This window comes from Molothrus ater, chromosome 6, assembly GCF_012460135.2.
Source record: "Molothrus ater isolate BHLD 08-10-18 breed brown headed cowbird chromosome 6, BPBGC_Mater_1.1, whole genome shotgun sequence".
Classification (NCBI taxonomy): domain Eukaryota; kingdom Metazoa; phylum Chordata; class Aves; order Passeriformes; family Icteridae; genus Molothrus; species Molothrus ater.
This window is the reverse complement of record NC_050483.2, coordinates 3274877-3300329: the sequence shown is the minus strand read 5'-3', so window position 1 is coordinate 3300329 and position 25453 is coordinate 3274877. Positions and strand designations below refer to the sequence as shown.

At 38.8% G+C, this 25453-nt stretch overlaps 1 protein-coding gene across 1 annotated transcript in view; it reads right to left on the bottom strand.

Moving 5' to 3' along the window:
- Positions 1–7783: 7783 nt before the first annotated feature.
- FAR1 (fatty acyl-CoA reductase 1) overlaps positions 7784–25453 on the bottom strand; it is a 34157-nt gene continuing 16487 nt past the window's right edge. Inside the window, exons 5-12 of the mRNA XM_036383595.1 lie at positions 23916–24093; positions 23315–23359; positions 23089–23207; positions 22550–22617; positions 20860–21031; positions 14080–14209; positions 12645–12772; positions 7784–10638 (exon numbers count right to left, since the gene is read on the bottom strand). Of these exons, the coding sequence (XP_036239488.1) occupies positions 10476–10638; positions 12645–12772; positions 14080–14209; positions 20860–21031; positions 22550–22617; positions 23089–23207; positions 23315–23359; positions 23916–24093 (1003 nt within the window). The 3' untranslated portion in view covers positions 7784–10475. The remainder of the gene's footprint in view (positions 10639–12644; positions 12773–14079; positions 14210–20859; positions 21032–22549; positions 22618–23088; positions 23208–23314; positions 23360–23915; positions 24094–25453) is intronic.

Genomic DNA, 25453 nt, shown 5'->3' with positions numbered 1-25453 from the left:
GCCACTCTTCTGTTGCATATTTTACAGATATTTTTGACCATCTGGACACTCAAAAACTTCAGTATGTACAACTCCAGCTGAGGAGCTACAGAGGAGTTATAGAGGAGTTATGAGAAGTCCAGCTGAGGTTTAATGATCTTGACTTCTTGGCCAGGGAAATGAGAGCAGAGGAAGCTCCATTTTGCCAAATTTGATTGCTATTGGCACCCAAACATCCCACCAAGCTCGCCAGACTTCACTCGTGCACAGTTCTCTCCTATAGAGAACTTATGAGCAAAAAGTGCTGCTTTTAGAATTAAAGCCTAAATTAAATCATCTGCTGCTGTGTAGCTTTAATTGGCCAACCTCAAATGGCATCTGAGCTGGCTGGTTTGCCTGTTTAGACACTTTTTTTCCTTTCAGGAAACTTCTCTTTAACCAGAACACTCCTCATACCCAACAAAATGCGGAATGTAGTAGTTCACAAGAATGAAAGAATGGTTTGGACTGAAAGGGAGCTCAGGGATGATCCCACCCCCCCCTCCCACTGCACTAATTTGCTCAAAGGCCCATCCAGCCTGGCCTTGAGTCAGTGATAGGAGTTGGTTTTGCCATTCAAATTCCCCTTGGCACAACATCTGTTCCCACAGGAGATCCCCTTTACTCCTTCCCTCACACTCCTGGGTTTGGAGCCCTGGCAACAGATCAGGCCTGGCCTATTTGCCAAATTCCACCCAGCCAGGTGCAGAGTTCACCATGGAAACCCTGAGAGACCCCAGAGGAGCTGGGGCTCTGCAAGATGCTGCAGGAATGTGAGCACATTGGAGCTGCCTCCAGAAATTCCCTCTCATCCTAGCAGAGGCACAGGAGGGACAAACAGGTGTGGGACAGGGATCAGAGCTCTGGCAGGGCACCCAGCCTCCATGGGAGAGACCCAGGAGAGCCACATCAGGGGGAACAGCAGCCCTTGCTCGTGTCTGAGGGCACAATTCAGTTTCCAGGAGCAGCCACCACCAGCAGAGCTCCGTGCCCATCACTGCTTGCCCAAAGGTCTGCCCCCTGTACAGCCCCACTGTGGGGACACCTCCTCTTTTGGCTCATCCTCCCTGTGCTAATGAGTTGTCACTCCAAAAAAAACACACCACAGCAACAGCATCTGCAATATTCCTCTGAACACGGCACCAGCACATTCCCTCGACCACTGCTTAGCTCTGTATTCCAGCTGGCTTTAAAAATTAACTCTAGAGCACAGCTCCTACAGAGCTGTGGGAAAAGGGAAGCTAAAAGGCTTTTTTATCCCTTTAAATGTGTGCAGTTACAAGGTCCCAGGCTGTTTTCATTAACTGGCAGGAGGAGAGTGCCTGTCATGCAATGCAGCTGAACCTACTCCTGTACTTTGACCTCTCCATTTCTTGCTACCTGCTCAAGCATGTGCAAAAAGTACTTTCAAGCTCTGACACTGCCTCTCAGCAAGATCATTTTCCAATTTTCCAAGCTTTCAACCTCAACAGGAAAGAAAGTACAGCCCACACCTCTTACTGCAGCCACAAAAATAGCTCTTATGGCATAATTTTTAATTTTTCACACTCTTTGCTAATCCTTTCTATTCACAACTCAATTGCCCTGGAGCAGAATTTATTGACAACTCATGCTCTTGTTAGAAACTAAACCAGCCCAGACCTGTAAGGCTCCAAAGTGCATTCAGTCCACCTGTAAGGGTGAAATGGAGATGAAAAACCTTCCAGCTCCTTGGAGCAGTGCAAATCCTCTTGTCCACCTTGCACTACAACATTTAAGCTTTTGCTACAAAGATGGACATTGGAAACACTCATACATTTGTGTATCTGTGTGTATATATATATATAGGTGTATGTGTACACATATATGCTTGTAGAACTTAAACCCAAAAAAGAGAGAATCATGTAATTTAGAGAGGATGGTTTTTATTTGGAAGTTGGCACTGGCATTTTAATCTGCTATTTAATACTGAGTTAGAAAATATTTAATTTTAATACAGGCTAAATATCACCATGTAGCATGTAGTCTGCAAAGTGTTAAACTTCAATGAATGTGAAAAGTATTTTCTGTATAGATTGTTTACTCAGGTTCTTTTAAAGCACAACACGGGTAGCAGGCAGCACTTACAGTCCCCTGAGGCAAGACTCTGCTTAAGAAGTTAATTACCAGGTGAGACTGACCTGGGCTCTGCTTCTCAGTTCCCAACAAACAACTATTCTTCAGTCGTTTTTCTCCAAAGAAAAAGAAGTGAAAGCACAGCAGTGTCAGAAAATCTGCTCTGATAATGTTACAGTCTGAGTGCATATCAAGGGTAATTGCATGTCTTCAGAATACTGAATATTGCTTTTCTAGTAAGCTTAATAACACAGCTCAAAATGTTAGTGTAGTGAAATCCAAGTAGAGCCTACCAACACACATCACGTGTATTCAAATTATTTTAGCCCAAAGACAACCCAGACAGTGGCCAGGAGTCTGTTGTTCAAAACCTGCAATACAATAAAATTTCACTCACAGCCTTTGTACCCTTTATCTTCCCTCAGATAGTTCAATTTGGCAGAAGAGAATTCAACAGCCTGAGACATCACCCTGCAGCAGTTTTACATTTAACTAAAACCAATTCCTGCAGGAGCAAAAAATCAGTGTTTGCAATAGTTCATTAAAGCGTTTACTTTCCAAACACAATCTCAAAGGCAGTTACAATTTCCACCCTAAAGAAAAGGACAGCAGTAGGAAGATTTTAAGAGCAGTGATTTACCATCTACCTTCCTTTTTAACTTTCATTTTCCACTCTTCTTTCAGCCAGATGCAAATACTCCCAACAAGCTCTGCAAGTATCATTTAAAGCAGTTGTATAAAATCAGACACTTTTTTATCACTGTCCCATTCCTTTAAGCACAAGTGCTTCTTGCTGTCATAAGGTAGTGGGGCAGAAGGCTTTAGACAAGTCTCAAACTGCAATTCCTGCAAAAAGGCTGAAATTTTTCCTCCCATCTTCCACCTGCATTTGGTGTCCATCTTCATCTCCGCCTGACTTCCTAAGGGATCACGTGAAATGGTTGCTGCTGCTGCTGCTGCTGAAGGGAACCAGCAACAGTTTCTGAGAAGATGCAGCAGCCACCAGCTCTCAAAAGCCCAGAATGGAACAGGAGACGCCCTGGGCAGCAGGGCTGGCAGCAGGAACCCTCAGTTTCAGGTGGTGGCAGCCCTTTCTTTCAGCATCACTTGAGGCACAGCTGAACTCCTCCTCGTTCTGCTCTAAAGCCCCAGGCAGTTACTGTGCAACACCTGTGTCTTTTGGCAGCACCACCTGCTAATCATTACCTGTTCTAAACTCTCCCACCTGGGTTTCTAAAAATAACAAAGTGATCTCAACACAGGAGACAGCCCATGTGGCATAGGTGGAGAGAGGAATTAAGAGAAATGTGACCTGTACAAAGATTTCATGCTTTAATCATCCTTCAGGATGCAAATCATCATCTTCACTTGTCATGTTTCAATAGCTTTATGACAGCAAATGCAAAAAACATTTCAGTGTGGTGGCAACAACCTCTCAGGATTATGAAGGGTGTTACTGGAAGTGTGCAGGTGACACTGGCTTTCCACTTGGGGTGTTTTTCTGGCTCTGAAGTGCCTGAGGAGATGCCTCATTCAGGCAAGTTATCTTACCATACCACCACACTTCCAGCTTAACCCCAAAAGAAGCCTGCCAGAAGAAGGTTCATTGCTAAACCTGCATGCCAAGCACCTGGAAAGCTCCCACAAGTGAGGGGAGCATCTTTTTCCAAGTTGTTCATTCAGCTTCCATGACAGCAACACTGATCACTGCTGGCTCCCAGGATAATAACCTTTAAACAAGACAGAAAGCAAAACTCCCAAGTTTCTACCAGAATGGCTAAAGTGGCAAGACTGCATGAGTTTAAAACAAAGAAAAAAAGAAGTGCCAAGAAGAACTAGCAGATGTTTTTGCACTTAGTTTAAAAAGTTAATTTCTAATTAGAAGCAAAGTTATTTGATAGGTGTTAGGACAAACTTTAAAGAGAAAATCACCAATTGCTTCCATATTCTGTGTCTCTGAGTTTTCAGAGCATTTTTCTTTTTACTAAGCCATATTTTTAATATTTCAACTCATTAATTCAGACAAAACCAGTATTTTCTACCAACAGATTAACTCCTATCAGTACTTTCCCTGCAGTCATGGCAGAGACTGATAAAACAGGGAGACCACTTAACACTTGCCAACATGGAACTGTTCTCTGTCTCTCTAACCAGAGGATTGCTACAAAAAAGCCTTCACAGAAGTCCCTACAGTATCTTCAGCCACCTGATGCCCCATGGAATTTCAAGTCACATTTCCTGCTGTTTGAACTCCTAGAGAGGTGCTGAGCACCCACTGGCTCTGAAATGCAGGAACCAGCAAAGCAGCAGCTGCTCTATCCAAAGGTGACTTACTGGGCTAAGTGCAGCACATTCCTATTAAAAATGGATAGACTTGGTTTTCAATTAGAGTCACCAGAGTGGGAGTTACCTTGCATGCTTTTCTTTCCAAATCAAATATTTATCAGAGGAAAACCATGGGTGTCACTGACAAGGAGAGATTAGCTGTGACTTAAAACCACACACCTGGATTGAAAAGTGGTGAGACATGCTCTGCTTGCTAAGTAACCTTAAAAGTGCATGTGTGTTAGCCCAGGCAAATTAGAAGCCTTTCATTTGTTTCCAAGAAGTAGAATTTTAAAATATTAAAACTCCAAAGTGGCATTTTTCCTACAGTGCCTGGCATTAATGAAGTTTTTACAGCCAAGAGCATCCAATCTTTTTGTCTCAAGTCAGCTGAGTGAGTAGCAAGAGCAGAGGCACCAATGGCAGCACCTGGGGTGGGGAAGGAAAACAAAGGAGCCAAGAGTTTTGCAGTTGGTTCACTCCATAAAATACTTCAGTACCAGGACTTACTGAAGCATATTTAAATCCAGAGCTCAGGTCTTCCTTTTTAAAAAGCTTCTTCAGCAAGAGGACATGGAACCCAAGACCTGAACACAGAAGTTGCCTACTGGATTGTCAGTATTGCAAAGTGACACAGAGAAAAAAGGTGATTACTGTGAGTCCTACATTAAATCTGGCCTGAAGTTCTCTTGAATCCTTCCCTTAGTTACTAAGCACAAGATTCTGAACCTATGTGCTCTGTGCCTCATGCAACAAATTGCAGGTTTCTGACCTAAAAACCGGGAGAACCTTTATGAAACAGGAAAGGTAAGATAGATTTCAAAGATGGAGGCAAAAAAACCCAACCAGTCTCTCTCAAAGTAAAGGTGATTTCACACAGCTGGAGAGTACATGAGAACAAATATTAGCCTTATTCAGCCTCCTGCTCCCTTAATTTAACCATTTCCTTTTGTTTCCACAGGTCTCTCCCACCCCACAATGTGACTGCTTTTGCAAAGTCTCTGCTTATTTTAAGCATTTGCCTTATGATTCTGAATCATACTAAGAAAGCTGTATACTAGAGGAAGTCAAGTCTCCTGGCTTTAGATTCTTGAATTCCACCCAAGTAGGTGCCTAAAACAGCAAGCACAACTATTTGTGTCCTGGACATCCAGTTCTGGAATAATTTCATCAGGAATGAAGGAAAGGATGAGCAGCTGAGTTTCATAAAGATAAAAATAATTCAATTCTATTATGCCATTTTGAATGTGGATTAAGGCTGACATACAAAAGGTAATAGTGTCTAAGTACTGAATAATTTTCACAGAGGTGGCAAATTAGATGTTTGCTGATGAACACAGGAATAGCACAGCTCCTTTCTGGTGCTGGTGGACTGGACTGCTGTTTCTACACAAAGGACACAACAGAAACTCCTACCATAAGGGGCAAGGGCAATTCAAGATTTAATGCTCATTCTATACCCCAGAACATTGTAACTAAGCGGTGGTTTTCATTTCTTAACTTCTAAGGATCTATAGCAAGTTTCCTTATTTTCCATATGCTCATTAAGAAGTAAAAGAGGCCTTTCTTCTCCATGTCATACCACAAATTTTCCAAAAGTGAGAGTGGCTACAGAATGACAATCCTCAAAGGTCTAACAGTTCAATTAGAGTGATATTAAAGGCTTATGGTAACAATCCAAGACTTGAGGTTAATGCCTGTAACTGAATCAACAAGTAAAAAGTCCCGTTCACCCTACCTAGGGCCCATGGCTCCGAGCATTCCAGTGCATTAATGTTGGAACTTGCGCTTTCACCAATTAGTCATGGTTCCTCCTGCTTCCCATAGAAAGAATAAAAGCTGCTCAGAGCTGTCATTGTTCCATATTCCAGAAGAAACAGTTGCATAATTACTAATTACCTATCAGTGAGTCACAATAGCTGTGGAGCAGGGAAAGCCAAAGCTCCTGCACTGAAGAGAAGCACTGGGATAACATGGAGGAGAAAAGCATTTATAAATATCTTGGAAGCAAAGCAGGGTTAAATTTAGTTTGAGATGGCAGAGCAGCAGCTCAGTTACACAGCCTTTAACTGGAAGTGCTCTGCAGGCAGAAAGGGGGCCAGAGCTGCCTGAGGGGCTGAGCAATGCTCCACAAGAGAGGAAGGAAACCTGGAACTGAAAGTGCTAAGTGAGACCTGTCAACCCGTGCTTCTGCATTTATGATGGTAGGGCACATCTTGAAAATCAGAGCTGACAATTGCCATCAGCTCCACTGCTTCTGGAGATTTGCCCAAACACACAGCCAGGGTCTCCAGGCCAGACAAAAACTGCTCGTGCTTCAGCACAAAGAGACTGACAAACAAAAATACACTTCAGTACATTGCTCCAGAGCAGAGATTCTTTGGTGGCTTTTCTACATTTCTGTTACCAACTCTGCTCAACAGGCTGGGAAACATGCACAATTATGGGAAGTTTTACTTCCCAGCTCAGTGCTGGGTGCTTCTCAATCCAAGTCACCTTTACAAACGTGTTCTTTGCTTCTCAACAACACAGGATTTGACACTGTACTATGAAGAAAGGGCAAAATGTTCAACAGCACAAGACATAGGGGACAGCATCTTAAAACCTTTTTGCTCTTTGCTTCCAAGTTTGAATTTGAGATCAAGAAAAACCATCTTGGTTTGGTTTTTTAGTCATAAAGGAAAGGTTAAGCTTAAAGCTGGCAGACCCCAAACCACAGCTTGCAGAGTTTTAGGATTGTATTATTGACAAAAAAGAGGAGGAATCTGTGAAAAATGAATATTCCAAGAAATAAAACAAAAACCCACAGCATTTTGGTGATGCACTGACTTAATGCTACCTTTCCCTCCCTCACCACGAAATGCAGATGCCATAAATAACTGCAGTTCCTTGAAATATTAATCCTAAAGCTTCTGCAAAACCACAGTACCTTTTTTTAAACCATATGAAAATGCAGATGGGTTCATGCTATTTAAATAAAGCTGAAGCTAATAGTACAAATGAACAAGCAATGACAGCAAGGGGAAAAGAGGCTGACACACAAAACAGTCACCATGAGCAGGGATACCTCACCATGTGTTCTGATGAAGGATTAGATTCTAGAAGCTCATGAAAGTTTAGATTCTGGGGCTTTGATGGACTTTCTGGGGTTTAGGTTTTAGTTTGTGATTGTGAAGTTTCTCTGGTTTTGCTTTTTTTAAAATGCACATGAATCAGTAACTTGATTTTCATAGTTCTCACACAGGAAAAGAGCATGCTCTTGTATATTAAGGTGGCATTTAAATTATCTGGGGTATTTTCCACAAATTAGACCAAACAACATAAAAAGATACAATGAACACTGTAACAACTTTGAAGGGATTTGTTTATTTTTGGTTTACAAACAAAGGCACCCAATATTTCTGTTTATGTCTTATAAAAGCTCACAGATTTAGCATTTGTTTCCAAACATCTGTTCCTACAGCAGAGAAAAACATTACAGGAAAATGTATTTTTTTTCCTGGTCCCCAATTTAAATACCAGTAACAGTTCAGTGATAATGTTGTTTCAGTCTGTTCCTCTTCCTATTAACCAGCTGATACCCCTCCTGCAACTTGCTAGTCAAAACTCATGTCCGCCTTCGTGGACCAAAATATAGTTCCAGTATATATTCCTGACCAACATCCTTTATGTGCAACCACTGGTGTGAAGAACTGCAGGACAGGGCTCCCATATGGAAAAAATCCAATAGTTCCAGGTAGAATTTCACAGACTGACCACAGGAAGTGACAAAACCAGCAGAAAAAATGTGACATTGAATCTACTGTCAGTTCAATAGGATGACTGATGAATTGGTGTAAAATACCACTAGGGCACAGAACAGTCTCCAAAGAGGGGAAAAAATGGATTTCTAAATTGGCAAATGTTTAGTGTAGAGGTTAAATAAGCTTAGACTTAAAGTAATCTCTCTCTTTGTTATTTATCCAAGAGACTAAATTTCTAAGCAGTGTCTTGGACCACAAGTAATGGGTTCATTGGCTTCATAGTTCATCTGAGTGTTAACAAATCAAGGTTACAAGTATCATGTTATAATGTTCATATATTATGTGTATAGTTAGAAACAACCAAAATTCCTAAGTGGATTGTTTCACAGAATAACTTTCAGAGTATGATGAAGTTAACTTTAGCAAACTTCAGCCACGTGCCAACATGGGACAAGGGGTGTCAGTGGACAGGAGGCCCCTCTGAATAAAGTCTAGAATTCAGGAATGCTTAAGCATACTTTCAGGTCTAGTGAGATACTTGGGGAGGCAGCTAAAAATGTCATACACCTACTGTATCTGTTAAAGTGTAACATCTCCAAGCACAGAAGCCTTAACTGATTTCAGCCACAGTCAGAGGTCTCTCACACAAGGTGTGGTCCTAGACCATGTAGGCTTTTCATCACTAGCTTTATATATACACCAGGAATTTAAAAAAGGAATTACAGCATAACTACTTACTACAGAATATTTAGCTTCAACAAGGAAGCCATTATCTTTTCAAAATGAGATATACACCTGCAGGAAAGGTGCTCTCTTTAAAGTAAGAGTTTTTAGAAGAATAGCAAAATAAGTTCTTTACAAATTTAATTCAATAGGACAAAAAAGTACCAAGGGCAAGTAAAATGTAGTTCTTGTGTAATTAAGTCATTACTTGCCTTTCCAGGCAGATTCAAGAACTAATTCATCAATACAAACTGATTTGAATGAACAAACACTGGGCTCTTTTCTTACAACTTTCCATTTTTACAAATGTCTTCCCTACTGAAGCAAAGTAACATGCAGGAAAAAACCCAGATTTCTTCAGGTTTAAACCTAATAATTTAAGTTAAAAGATAGATGGAAGACCTGTTAACATCTCTTCATTTTGGAGCAAGGTGCATCTTACTCTGCTTGCCCAGTGAAATGAGGTTTTACTAGGACAGGGATGAAAAAGTGTGCTTGTGCATTGGTGTTGACCATGCATTAAATTTAACAGCTCAGAGATTTGGAAAAAAATATTAATTCTTGAAGTATTTGCTAACATTGCTTACAACTTAAAAACAGGTGTATCTCTTAAAGAAAGTCTACAGCTTGTCCCGCTACTATTACCAGCAATATAAATAGCAACCAAGCATAATAAATTCCTTTTCATTACATTTACCCTTTGAAGTCAGAAGTGCTGGCTCTGTGTTCTCAATAAAAAAAAAAGAAATCATTAAAAAGAAGACAGTCAATGACTTTATTTACCCCTCTCTAGGTAACACTTCCTTTTATCTGCTCAATGCAAGGATCAATTCTGCTTTCAGAGTAGCAAATTGTTCATGCCGACACAAATGCAAGTTGGGCACAGCCAGGTTCAAGCAGAGAACCGAATCACAAAGTGCATTCTGAAGCCCAGATATACAAAAGGCCTTTCAGTAAATAAGAAAGGTTGGTTCATTTTTTAATTTCTTTTTTTTCTTTTAAAGCAAAGGAAGCACCCTTGTTGCATCCCTACTTTGAGGGGAAGGGAAGAAGTGGCAAAACCTAAAGACAAATTACAAACATTCTCAATTATTTTATTTCAGGAGATCCATAGTCATTTGTACACTTTTGCAACTTGCAAAACCCTTCCTAATTTAGAAGAATTTCAAATAAATAGGTCTACAGCAACTAGCATCTACTATGCCAATATTTATCTTGCTCAATGTGGAATAAAACTTAAAAAGAAAAAAACTCATGTTAAGGCAGATTCCAATCAAACACGTTCCAAATTGCACAGTTATGTTGGTCAGTGGTCTAATATGTCTTCCCCAGGTCAAAGAGTTAAAGTTATCTAAATGCTTTTCTAAGCCAATTCAGTGTGGCACTTGCCCTTGTTATTTGCTCCTTTTCCAGGAAGATACATAGCTAATATCACAAATACCATACTGCTTATTTCTCACTTCAATTAAAAATGAAATTATGCTTCACAACATGTGAGACTGACTACATGTTACAGGGTTTGTGCAGTTAGACCACCATATGCATAGATGTCCTAATGCTAAATTCTCTTCCTCAGTATCTCATTGTGCTGGAGGCTCTGAAGTAGGAGAGGAACTTGTAACACAGACTAACCACAAAGTACCAGATATTTCTTGCCATTTGTGACCTTGCGATGAAGATGCGCCAGATCAGGATCACGAGGATCGTGTTGAAGCCATAGCGAATGTTCCTTAACCTGGGGAAAAACAAAAACCATCACCGAGGGCCAACGTGCAAAGGAAAAAGGGCCAACGTGAGGGAAAAAGAACACTCTAAAAATTAATTTCTGGTGTAGAATACAGCTTGTTTATCTGTTCATCTCAAGATACATTATGAGTAATGACAGAAGTGAGTAACAGAGAAGGCTTTTCACTGCTGAAAAGCAGAATGAAAAACCAAGGAGCAGAGTCAGCCCTGTTGCTCACCACATGTACTTCTGCTTTAGAGCTGCTTGATGGAAACCTCCTAAAGCCAATATCACAGTGGTAACTTACCTATAGAAGGCTGTCAACCAAAAAATATTTAACTCTGAACTTTCCTTCTCCGCACCATGTATTTAAAACTTCTTAAATACGTAGAAGTAACTCTAACTGCCACTGGTGACAATAACAAGAAAAAAAACCAAAACACCTCACCCCATTGTAAGAACTCATCAAATTTTCCAGATATTTCCACCCTCTTCACTGCAATTTCAAACACCTTCCTTCTCAAGGAACTATATTTAAAGTGCAGGATAAACTAAGTGACCTTTTAGAGCAACTGTGCTTTTTAGCAATCTTCTCGCATGTAGACATGAAAACATCAAGAAAAACAGCACCCAGAATTTGCACAGATTTCTTAGAAACAGAGCATTCTCTTTGGCTCAGTAGATCATGACAATTTATATTGTAAGGCAGATCTTTTTAGGGAAATCTTGCAAAACCTTGAAATCTTTATCCTTTGTCTTGTTTACAGGTAAGGCTGGGTTCCTTTACAAATCTTATTTGCAGAGAAAAATAGCTTAAATCTGCGTGTTACAAAAGCAATACTTTTCCACTTGAGGAACAAATCTACCCAGTGGTTCCCTAGAGAAAAATGTCCCCTGGGCAGCCAAATCTGGTTAATTCTAAGGCAGCAGACTGCAAGTTCAGATTAGAGTTAAGAACTAGATGGTAACAAAAGAGACCAAATTAATACCTCAGAGCAAATGTCAGTCAGAATCTAAACCTCTTGCTAAACAATCCAATTACAAACTTTAGAGCTAGGGGCAACCAGAGGCTACTCTAATACAAGATTATTTCTCGAGTCATTTTCACTATGATCCTTTGCACAAAGAACAGCAGCTATGTGATCATTTCTATGCACTTTTTAATGGCATCTAAACAGAAATTTAATAAACCACCCAAAGAAAACAACCCAGAAGGGACACTTGTTTAGCTATTTCCATAATTATCACAGATCCTATCTTTCAAAAGTATATTTGTCATTTTAACATAGACCAAACCCTTCCACAGCTGCAAATCCTTGTCTTTAGAATGACAACAACCTGGAGTCACAAGTCACAACATGGATTGTTTCTCTTTGTACTATCAGGCTTGCAGACATGATGTGGAATTGCAGAACAAGATGATTTTTATTTCACTCTTAAAAAAGAGAAATCAAAGACTACAGCTGCCTTGATGAATCAGCCAAGAACAAAACAAGGGCAACTGTGCTAATAAAATTCTGGACAGTACCAATCCATCCAAACGGCAGGAATTAAGTCACAGAGAAAAGGCCAAAGGAGGTCATCCTAGAGCACCAACATCAAAGTGTCCTGCTCTGAAGTGTAGAGTCTCTGCCTGTTTATTTACCTGCCTCAAAAGATCACAGATTCCCAGAACAGCTATTGTTCTATTAAATTTCCCAAAGAAGCCATTCTGACCTGTGTAGCCACTTACCTTTGACCTTCCAAAAGATACTTGGGTAAAATCAAAAACCTGAATTACAGTATCCACACCAGTGATCCCAGACTGATACTCTAACTATTAATTCTGGGAGCAACTCAGGAACAACAAATGCTTTTGAAAATGCTTCAGACCACTGGACTGGAACAGAAGAATTGTGGAGAACCTAAACAGTTGCTATTAAGAACAATTAAGTCATGACATGAAAAGCAAACCTATGCAGGGCATAGAAAATATAATTTATACTTAAAAGAAAAAAAAATAAGATTATACTTACTTATTTAAGTGTTTCCTAGCTGCAGGGAGGCCTGACATTTCTTCATTCAGCACGTATTTCTTCGTTCCCAGGCAGTAATTTTCCATATATTCTGCCCAGTGTAGTTGTCGAACATCAAAATTAAATGTCTGTGTAAGAGAAAAGCTTTCACTGTTAGTTGCCTAAAAACTCACCCCTATATCATTTAAATGAAAATAAATGTCTTTATTCGAGATAAATCCAATTTGCCTTTGACACAAGAAGGTTATCCTATCCTTAATCCTAGAAACAGTCCAGATTTAGGTTCCATTTCTGATTCAACCACCAGCTCGTGACATAATTTCTTCCAAATTTCAATCACTTCATGCCTTATTTTCCCTCCTCAGCAGTAATACTTTTCTCTCCACTTCTCAGTTTTCCCACTTCAACTGTCTGTGAGGAATTCCATTCTAAAAATAACTATTTCCTAGTATGTTATTTATTTTTAAGCAACAAAATTATTCTAATAGGCTCTACAATAAACACTGCTCTGTGCCAAGTTCACTGTTTGGTAAGTGCAGGGTGCTGTTAGCTGTGCTTAGAGTTGTACAGTTATATTTTAAATACTCTTCTATTTAAAATATATTTAAATACAGTTATATTTTAAATATATTTTAAATACAGATTTAATTCCAAATGCCTTCGTTAAGGTCACTATGATGAATTTGATACACAAGTTTTTTACTGATGTATTGATTCCTTCATCTCAAGATTCTACAGTAACAGTGTTTAAATCCTAACAAAATGCAGCAATTTGAAAATACTAACAGTTCAAATTGTCTGGCATTTTGTTTTTCAAGTTTTTCCTGAACTCAAGTTGCTAGGAGGAGCCAAGAGGACAGGAAGGGGTGGAAATACCATCCACACAAAAATCACCAAAAGCTATTTTATTTCCTACATTTAGACAGCTTATTTAGGAATCTGGTAGCTTCTCTGGAATGTAACTACTGGAAAACACTTCAGTAGCAAAGACATCTCAAGAATGACAAAATTGTTCCAAATGCATAAGGGAACCTGAGCTTTTAGAACTGTAACTGGTAATTTTTATTCTGCTGAATACTAACTAAAGTCACAGCAGAAGGGAAGTTTAAATTCAATTGGGGCACCTGAGCCATTGTTGGTGGAGGAGGTAGGGAAAATTTGGGGATTTTTTTTAAACCTGGGAAAAAACAAGTTTTCCTTCTTCCTCAACAAACTGTCATCCTTGTTTCACTTCTCCCTGCCCTTCTTCATCTCCTCTTGTCACTGATGTAGCTTTTCACAGAGCCCTGGCACATGTGAAAGGATCTCCCAGGAACCTGCAGTGTTGAGCTCCTCCCAGCTCAGGTGCACATTACACCATGTCCTTATTCTGTCTTGCACTGCTGAGCTGCTGCCCCCCTCTCAGCCTCCATGGCCACAGCACACAGCCACTTGCCTTTTTGTCTTCAGGGGTGAGCTGGTTCATCAGCATGGTCATGTTCTCAGTGCTCCAGGTCCAAGAATTGCTGGTAAAGTACTCTAAAAACATCATGGACTTATGAAGACGTGTTATTGTCTTCATCATCCTGCAATCCGAGGCATGGAGTGGACATGTTACAGGCATAAAGGGTAGTTCAAACAAGTGAAATAGACAATAACATTTTTTACCCTCCAACCCCCTACCCCACCTCCAAAAATCCCATCTTGCCTAAAGCAAGATGTACCTAAAGCATATTATATTACATCAATAGGATATTTCTGCATAGTATTGAAGTGAACTTTGCCTGTCCAATCTCTGCATAAACCAGAAATTGTCACAGTCCTTTTTTTCCTAATCCTACTTCCAAGTGGAATTGCAAATGACCAGTTTTTTCTTTTTTATTCAGGGGAACAATATGTTGTCTTCTGCTGGTAACTCTTAGTTTGGGACAGGGAGATGGAACACTTTTGCCTTCAGCACACTGGAATATTCAGCTGTACTCAAGAGTCTGAGTTGACAGAAGTCTCAAATTGCACAGAGCAGAATGTCTGTGCAGGAACTCCCCTTAAAAAAGGGAGGAAGTTGCCCTGATCTTGCTGCACATTGTGCAAGACCACATCTCTGCAACAGAACAGAGGTTTTCATCATGGTTACTAAGAGATCAAGGCTTAAAACCACCAGCAGCAAAGGGCAGGAAAATATTTAAGGGCACAGACAGATCATAGCAGATTGTGTTCTATGCTACTTCAAAATATGCAGAAATACCTTCCATCATCCTTTATTATGCAGAGGAAGAAACTCTATAAAATCATCACTTGGAATACAGAGAAATTATGTTATAAGGATCAATTTGGGCAAGTTTCTCTTTGATCATACCATCTGAAGTGGGCCAAAAAAAAAAAAAGTATGAGTCATCTAGCCTCTCAGATGCAAAGCTTCCACATTTGTGACAAGAAAATTGTTTCAAGTGTCTCAGTGCTAGAGGTGGCCACTCAATTTTAATAAGTACTAACTAGTACAACATGGCCTAATGCTATTCAATTCCTGCTTTGGGTGCTCAAGGTATTTCCATCTCACAGAAATGGAAAACTGCTTCCAATTTGATCCTTATAGCAGGACACGGATCATTTCAAGCACAAAGGTAAGGGGGGAGGCAAAGAAAGCAGAACCCACTACTAACAGGAAATGGTTTTCTGAAGGTAGATTTTGCCAAGAAAGATCACAGAAGCAATAAAAACAAACTTATTTTTCTCTGAAAGCTGCAATGCATTTGAATGCATCTTGATGCACTCATACTTGTTGAAGGGATATAGTACGTTGTCCCAGAAATTCTTCTAAAGAGAGTATTTTGCATTGCATTAGTGTCCCTTACTAGCAGCTAGCATCTCAGTATCTAAAACATTAAAATTTCCTTTTTCTTCTCACAGAATGGAGCAACACAAACCACAGAGACTACTGAAAAATGTAATCTCTAAAGAACAAAAAGCATACTTTTTTTTTAAACCTCATAGGAATATATCTACTAATTCAGAACTGACTTCAAATGCTTCAAATGTTAGACCAGCAGCTGATTTTATTACTAAGCACCTCTAGGACCTTTTAAACACCTGCTTAGATTTTCACCAGTTGGGCAAGGTGACACCAGTGAGGACTGAGTTGAACTGGAGCTCCTTTGATGCAGAAATAATTGGGAATATAAACTTTGCATCCAAAACATATTCTGTACAACCAAGACTACATTGAACCAAAAAAAAAGGGATGTTAGTTATGTCAAAAAATTAGGAAATAACTCAAAACTTGGAAAGCAAAGATCTCACTGGTCAGATAAGCCAAAAAGACCTCAGAGCTAAAACGCCTGGATAAAATTAGTGCCAAACAGCATTTAAGCCTTTTTGCAGATCTCTGTCCACTGAAGATTATTTAACCTGACTTGCCCTTTTGAACCTTCCCAGTCTGTGTCCTTATGCTAAGCTGGACAAGCAACTGAATTTTAGAGTGCTTTGACTGCTACTGTTTAAAAACCTTGTGCCTCTGCAAAATACAAACTGAGCAAATGAATATCTGATTAGATAAGTGTGTATTTTGAACTTGTTTCTGGACACTGACATTGGTTTTCATTCTTTTCTAAAAAGAAAACCAAACTAAATTTAAACTAATGCAAAACTCTGCTGGGATTCTTTTTGCCTCTGCTCATGGATATGACTTTAGAGCTTAGCTAAGCTGATTACAGAAAAAAAAGCTTAAAAGAGGTTTTTTTTTCCTCCCTCTCTCCAACTCAAATTGGATTTAGCAGCTGACCATGGAACCAGCTGATTCAACTCATCAAGGAAAAAAATTGTTTTTCTTTGTAGGGTTAATTTCTTTCTCTACCAGCCCAAAGAATCCAGTTCTCCACATTATCTCAGCTGCTTCATAAATGACAACATTGGAGGAAGTGGACCAAGTTTGTCTGTGACACTTTGCTGTCATGCACTAAATCAACAGGAAACTACACTCCTCTTTGAGGGGAGGAAAAAGCAGCCTGGTGACATTGAGAGATGTCAGCAATGAGTGTCCTTTAGTGGACACTGGTGTAGCTCTGGCAGACTGAGCTATAATTGCAATGGCACCATACTCCTCCTGTGAATGGCAACACACACGACTCAAAACCCTGCACCAAGTCATACAATGGAACTTTATCCCTCAAGTTTTGAAGGTTAGTTATTCCAAAGACAGCCATTGGACACAAGTCATAAATACCAACACCAAATATAACCAGTCAGTACAAGACCATTGCCTCACACCTTCTTCATCAGCTGAAGACAGAAAAAAGCCAGCCCTGCTGACCATCTCACAGCCCTGAGCAGCCAGTCCGGGTGACTTGCACCCAGATTCAAGGTAGAATTTTGCCTCCTGCTTTTGCAGTCCTAACTGCCATCAAGACCAAGCACATTACAACAGTTTGAAAAGCACATCACAGGAACTAAAAGTTTAAGCAAGTTAATTCAATTAACCCTAAGTTAGGTGGGCTTGTTTCTATACCAGACAATTCAAAGTGACCTGGTTTAAGGCTATAACTGCAATTTGAAGAAGTCTTACACACAACCTATTGTCTCCAGGTTAAAACAGTCTTGATGCCAAATACAGACTGATCCCTCAGTGGATCTACAGGCTGCCAGTCTGCAAGTCTCTGCAGAAGGATTATAGATAACTACTTTCTTTTAAAGACTCCTCTAAAAAACACAGAACAAGCTTTTAGATTTGTCTTTGTTCAGATTTTCATCTGGCTGTAAATTTTGAACTGTAAGACACACTACTGAATTCTTATCTTTCCAGCAGCTCTGTGGTTGCTTTAAGCACAAAATTTAAGCACTGTGAAGGTATAAAAATGTATTGATCTATTTAACATGATTTGCTTCTAATTCATTTCTGGTTTGTAAGACAGTAATTACATGAAAGATGCTTCCAGTTTTAAGAAGCTTTAAATTGAAATGACAAGATGTAAAAGACCTAATTTCATGTATCAGCCTTTCCTAACACCTTTCCTTTAGCTTTCTAAGAAGCAGTAACAGAAGAATTGCTGCAGAAATCTCTGAACTACAACTTTAAATATTTCATGTCACATGCTATTTTCTCAGAGCAACTGGGAAGATCTGCTTGGTGTGCACTTTTAAAGGCTTTAACATTTCAAATATACCAAACTGCTTTTAAAAAACACACAGTTCTGTCATGCTAAGCACTATGCAAAGCTACAGGAGCAAACTATGCCTTGTATTAAAGATAACTAGACAACTAGTAAGTTCTGCTATGCAACTAGGTATGTATGGCAAGCTACCAACAACACTACCTTTAAACTTCAATGCTAAGGTTTATCACCACTAGTTACATAATTGCACAATGTAGAGCATTATTTAGGATAAAATATTAAATCTTCATTATGCCAGTCCTTTTTGTACATGTTCTTGCTATACAAATTTGGAAGAAATACTACATAGGTTATTTCTTCCTTCCCTTTCCTTACCTTTTAATACTATCAGAGAATCGTTTAATTCAAGAACCTTCAACTAGATGCAAAAACAGCAAAAATATTTCCATTTTATCAAAAACATTGCTTCCACAAGTGAGGTGCAAAAAAATGACTCCCCACTGCAGAAAGATTACAACAGACAAATGCTTTGAAAATAGGAAGACTTTTTGTTTTAATTTTTATTATTACTAACATAATCATTTAATTCTGAAGGATCATAGACCTGATCAATTTCTAACTTCTTCCTTTTCTTCTACTTGATAAAATTTTTCATTCGATTGCAGTACAATATCCTGATGGTATGACAAGAGTGCAGTTAAACCTGCACAGTGATTTCATTACTTATTTTTCTTGTAGAGACTTCAGTGTACTCAGCACAGAGAGGACAAGCACCCACCCACGTAAAGGCAGGTTAGCAAAGTATTTGTATTTTCTTGTGCTCATTTTATTACATTTTTACTCAACTGTTGTTCTGCTAAATCACAGTGGAAAAGGTCACATTTTAAATTATGCCAGCCCTTCTTCACTCAGACCAGTGTTATATTGAGTTTAAGAATATCTATTAATGTTTCCAAGTCTTTAGAAGTTTGAGTACATGCTACCTGGTAATTATAACATTATATCAGCTGACATAATGACCCCAGCAACAGCAGTACACCCCTCCAGCCCATCAGTTAAAGCAGCTTCAAAGTACTAGAAAAAAGTACAAGAATAAGGATCTGTCTCAAAATTCTTGTATTATTAAACACTACTTCTTCCATTAGGATTTAACACTGCACATCTTCCTTGCATCTAGTTATTCATTTGCTTTTACTGCTTCTCTTGCAGGCTCCCATTTTAAAATGCTTTAAAATAGGAGAGAGGAGTGCTGTCTAGTGAAGGCTGCACTCCTGTAAGTTGGCTGTGTAGCCAGCTTAAAAGCTGAGACTGAACCCTAGCTCAGTGTAGTTCAATCTGCCATCTCTTCTCCAAACTGGAATCTTGTGCATCATAGGAAACCCATCCAATCACTGTTACAGTAAGCTAAGTAGGAATATTCATATCAGTAAACATCTCATTTTTATTCTGTAAAGTATTAATGTCACCAATTGTACCAGTAGTGACAAAAGTCCTAAATTCCATCTTTAGACATCAAGTCTAAAATTCCATCTTTAGACATCAAGAACTCCAGGAAAAGCAAAAACAAGAATCAACATTCAATTCATATGTTAGAATATAAAACCTAAGCTAAATATTCTAAACTGCATGATTATTCACAGCCTCATTTTACTCCCACTGGTCAAATACTCAGCAGACCAGCTGCCTTTCAAACCTGACAAGATTCTGGCAGGACTCCTTCCCAGCCATGCGGAAGACAGGACGTTGGCATTTATAGCATAACTATTTTAATGAGGGATGAAGTTTTCATATCTGTCAGGGAATTTCTATCAATTTTTATTAAAAATAACTTAAAAAATGCAAGAGAACCTGGAAGCTAAGATGTTTTATATACAATACCTTCTTTAGAGTTGAAAGTCTTTAAACTTTTTAATGTGGGAAGATTATTATACAGTCACAGCTAACTGCCACTGCTGCTGCTTTAATATTACACTGTTGCAGCTGAGAGGTTTTCCCCTACAAACCATTTACACAGCTCCTTTCTACTCATCCAGTGCTGTAACAGAGCTTTTACCCTCCTTGTAAGACAGACCTAGACTACAGGACAACAAATGAATACCATTTGTGTCAGTGCACTGTCATGACAGTGGAGGTTTTATAGTCTGAAGACAAATGCTTGTGAAAATGTAACACAAGCAATGTGTTAAGGCCATGTGGCTTTGCAAATCTGACACAAATGAAGTGGTACCTTATATACCTTCTACATGATTTAGTTTAGCCTATTATTTTCACCACTTTAGTTAGCCAAATACTAGCCTAAATATTATAAACTGAATGGAATGTTGAGATGATACAAACCAATGTACCAGGTCAATTTGTATCATCTACAGGAATAATCTGCAATTAAAAGATTGGTCCCCCATTCCATTTTCAGTTTATAAAAGAACAACAACCTTAACACAAGCCACCTCTTAAGAGTTTAATGACTGACAAGGATTCTGATCCAAGACATCCCTTGGACAGCATTGTTAGGCCAGTCATTAAACTCTTCAAAATGCAGCCACTGGATTCTTATTGCTTAGTTAGTAAACCTAGATAGTGCCCAGGCCATGTCTTCTTTACAAGTCTCCACCACCTTATGGGCAAGATATTTTTAGCCCTGTCCCTCTTACCATGGTTTCCGACCTGTCAACATGAGCAAAACATCAAAGAAGAAAAACACTAAAAGGGTCTCTGCACACCGGCAGTAAAACAAGAGGGGGTTGTAGGAGAACGTAAAGGCAGGTTCTCTTGCTACTTTTTCTAGTGGATATTTCTCATAATTCTTAATCATGATGTTTTCTGTAGGAAAAAATAAGGATCAACATATTTTTAGTACTTATTTTCCAAAAATAAACATCACTTCTATATCTTTTAATTTTCTTGACTACTCAAACCCCCAAACTATCCAACTTCTATCTCATTTTTGCTAGAAAGTTCAAAGTCACTTTGAATTCCAGGACCTGTTCTCAGGAAAAAAGGTTGAGTTTTAGTCACAAAACATTCAGGGAAAAAAAAATACCAAAAAAGTTAAAATCAACATACAACACAGTGTAAGCATAGCTTCATTTAAAAGTCAGAGGAACAAACAAGGCAGAGCCAGTCACCATTACCTTGGGCTTCTTCCAGTAATCCTGAGGTAGGTATCATACAGGAATGCTGGGGCCTTATGGCTTACAGCAATCCAGTAATGATATAAAAGGTGATTGGAAGTTAGATTTACATTGGGCCGTCTGAAGGCCTGTTCGAGAGGGTTCCTCTTGAAAGTGGAAATTACATGGTATTCTGAGAAAGAAAAGTTGCACAACAGCTTCGATAATCACCATGTAAAATGTAATGTTTTTCAAAGTACATTACAGGGTACAGCATCAACAGCAGGATCTTATTTAAATAACCACCCTAACTCTTCTACAATGCACAGTTACAAGCTTTTAACTAAAAATGCTGTTGAACTGGTTCTCATTATAATCAAGAAGTGGTTTATGCCTTCATCTTCATATTTCACTGTAGCTTCTCTTTCTGTTCCCTACCTTAGAAGTCGGTGGTTTCAAACACTGACAACAATTTCAGTTTATAAAGCAAGTAAAGCTATTCAAATAGTCATCTATATTTCATGAAGAGGGTTATTCTGATCACTTGTGTAAAGAATTTTAGAACAGATTGAGGACTCTGCAGTTATCTGAAGCAATTTGAAATGACATTTTCAACCAGTTTATCCAAATTTGGGCATTAAGACAAAAGCAATTAGGGTGGGACTCCATGAGAAAGTCTTGATAACACCTGTAAATTCAGTACATAACAGATATTGCAGGATCAGGGTTTTTTAAAGTTATGTGGAAATTCACCTCTCCTTTAAATCTCCTCTTATAACTTTATGCTGTTGTTTATAGACAGCACTTAAATACCTTGATTCACTTGGGATATAAGTGAAGTCAGCAATTCTCAAGGTTTAATTGAAGCAATAATGTTTGCAACTACAAATCCACGTAAAATGGGCAAAAGCAAGTAAAATGGATTTGAGTATTGAGGTTAGCTGAAAGAAAAAAAACAATCTGAGTTTCAGAAATCAATTTCTAAGAAAACTGAAAACTAATAAATGGTTTTACTATGCCAAATAGCTTCATTGTTCTTTACAACATTTACTATTACAAAGCTGTTGGCCTGTGGGTTACATTTTAGTCAGGATATCTTAGAGTTGAAAACAAGTAGTCATATTTCCTTAAAGGCTACTCTTCCCTGTACATGAATTGTTCAAGTGTCATGCAACAATCTGAATATTAAAAAAGCCACCTCAACCAACAATCAGCTTAAGCCAAACACAAAGAGCTACACAAGGGCAAAACTATTACCAGACCTCTCAATTATGCAGATGTACAAAACATTTAATTGTGGGCTGCTTATTCATATGTTTTATCATATGTATTTATTGATGTTGGCATTACAGCCAGCATCACTACTGCTCCTCTGAGCAACACTTTTCTCCACACACACCTACACTCTATGGATTAGGTCATGGCAGCAGCAAACAGAAAAATCAGTTCTTCCATAGTTTAAGTTAATAATGGAACAAGAGTAACAAAGAAAAATACCAATAAGAACTAAATGAAATGGAGGTAATGCTGCAGGGAGAGGGGGGAAGAATTAACAGTGGAAGCTAATGAGAAAGCACAGTTCACTGCAAAATTGAGAGGTATGGCTAAAATACCAGTTTCAAGAATAAAAATGCATTATGGTTTACTGATTATAACCTGTTTGATTTTCTTTTTTTATTAAGGCTAATGAGAAAAAAGAAACATGGCCTACCAACTTCACTCCAGTGGAAAGGATTGGTGCCACCTGTTGTACAGTTATACACCATGACTTTTCTTGGTCTGGGGAAAAAAAAGATAAAAGAGCAAGTTAGAAGAAAAACAACCTTTTGAAAATACAAACAGAACAGATGCCCAAAATTATGCTTCCCCTCAACAGCATCATTTATATAAAGCAGAAAGCATCAGTCTCATGGCGGATTTTTTGCTTCAGCATCTTCCAGTATATTTCTCCTTCTTAAATTATCTTTTTTTATTATTATTTCAAAGAAGGCATCACCTACACTACTACAGCTTGTATTGATTACAAACAAGACCCAGGAGAGAATTTTCAGACATATCTTCATAATATCAGTAGCTGATGTCTTCCTCTAGCATAAGCAAGTTACCCTTTGAGACACTAAGCAGTCAGAACCTTAGATTCCTTTGTCCTGAGGGAACAGCAGGACACTGATGAGGATTTCAATACAAGACTGGTTTACTAAATACACAATATCATTTCCAAATATTCAGTACTCTCTTTTGTCACTATACCTATTAATTGCAGAATACCAGGCTGCTGCAAGTGTGGTATTGACAACAACATCTATTGGGACAAGATCTGCTAATGCATCATTGGAAGCTCTCATTGTTCGAAGAATTCCTTTTCCTGCCTTGAAGAACAAAATAACAAAGAGAGACAGAAGACCCAGCAGTGAAACATATGAAGCTTTTCTGCCTTCCAAAAGGAGGGGGAAAATTAAGTATATTCATTACTTACAGCAATGAAGATACCACTAGGTCCATTGAAGTTATCAATCCAGCCCTATTAGGAAGGGGGAGAGGGAAAGGATTTGGTTAGAGTATACTGAAGTCAGCAGCTTCAAGTGAAAATCTGAGCAGTTTCTACATGCGTAAAGGGGTGGAGGAAAAGGAGACCAAAGAGGAGAAAGATCTTTAATTCCATGTTGCTAAATAAAGTTTTTCCATAGCGAACTCTGGTGATGTAACAAGTTCCTATGACTCAGACAAGAGATTTACACATAGGACACCATGGTTCTTCAGAGAGAGATGTTTATCTACTTCTTAGTGAATGAACTGCAATTGTCCATAAAAATACTTTTATGTTGAAAGTATTCAAGTTTACAAGTATTTTTAGACTAGCAGCTCAGGTGTTTTTCATTTTTCAACCAAAATACACCCTTGCTCAGCTTTGATGACAGTATTTAGACTCTATATACTGTTATCAGTCATCTAGAAGCAACCAAGACACAGCTTCATGGTCCAAGAGATTTTCCTCTACAAAGTTCACGGGATAAAGAGGCTCCCAGTGTGTACTACAGTCTACAGCAAGATGGTCAGGTGACAGCTCAGGGACTTACAGGAAAAGGCTCCTTCCAGCTGGCACCAATGATGGACGGCCTTACAATGGCAAGGTTTAAATTTGCACCTTCCTGCTGCACCACAGATTCAGCTAAGGCTTTCGTGTATGTGTAGGTATTAGGTCTTTTGCCTAACAGTTTAGGAGTAATATCATTCACTAGGTCATCATCCATCCACCTAAAGAAACAAAACAAGAAGTGTAAATTACAGCATGCTGCTTCACTGGGGAGGTGGGCTGTGAAATAGTGAAGTTACCATGACTATTTTTTTCTCATTTAAAGAAAGAGAGGCACACCTAAACAAAAACAAGTTTCTCAGAAAAATTGCATGCAATTCTCAGAAGGATTGCATGTTCAGCGTCCATCTAAAGAAGCATACTGACATTTATTTTTTGCCCTGGGAATTCATTTGTAACACATCAACTACAGAGCAAGCAGCACACTCATTTACAATAATCCAAATTCTGCCAACCAAATTCTCAAAGATGGAACACAGACACAGCAAATCAGTCTTTGGAACACAGGCTCACTGCATTATCTACAAAGTGATATCACTGCAAGGGAGTCCCAGCTGCATTACCAGCATCCCCTCCAATTTTGTGGTGGTGAGCAATCATATACCACCCCTGAAGCAAGCTGGTCACAGTGTTTCTCCCTTTAAATTAATCAAACCTTGCAATTTCATCTTGCTTCCCACTTCCTATTAAAAACCTAATAACCTTCAGTCATAGTACACAAATAAGCTGTGCCCCTGCAACTATTGCTACTTTGGTGATCTTCACTGCAAAACAGGACTTGAATTTTATTTGCTTTGGTCTCTTAGTCACAGAAATGGAATTTATTGTTATTCACCAATGTCATGTTACAAAGTAGACACACACCAGACTCCTTTCATGATATGAACAGGGTAGGAAGAGGGATAGTGAAGGCTAGAGATCACTCTTTTATAACTTCACAAAAGCCTCCCCTCAGGAGTTCTAAAGTACACACAGCTGTCTTAGCCCACAACAAACAGTTTATGTTACATTTTTCTCTTCACAAGTCAGATATTTAAAAATATGACTGTTTTGCAATCCCTCATTTTCTAAGTGTATTTAAAGTCAATGTTATAAGAAAGGGCTGGCTCAATGTGCATTCTAGGTGGTAGCTCACTTGGTTTTAATGTTAGCATTCTTCCACCTAAAATCACAAGTTAAAGTAGGTATTTTAATTTTTAATTAATTTTTTTCAGTTCCGCATTTCTCTTCCAAGAGGTGATATTTTGTACAACAGGTAAGAATGAAGAGACCAATGTAGAGTTACATTACACTTATCCCACATCGTCGCCTGTTTCAGAGTTTGACAGCTACTAAGTAAGACCTCAGGACAGTTAATATACACAAAAAAAAAAAACCCCAAATGAGTCATTTTTCCAACCCATAATGCCCAATCCAAGACTTAAAGCTACAGAAAACAGATTTTTAATGTCTGGGCTCTCAGCATACCTAACAGAACCACTTCTACAATAAGTAATATTATTTGATCATCTCAGTCTCCTC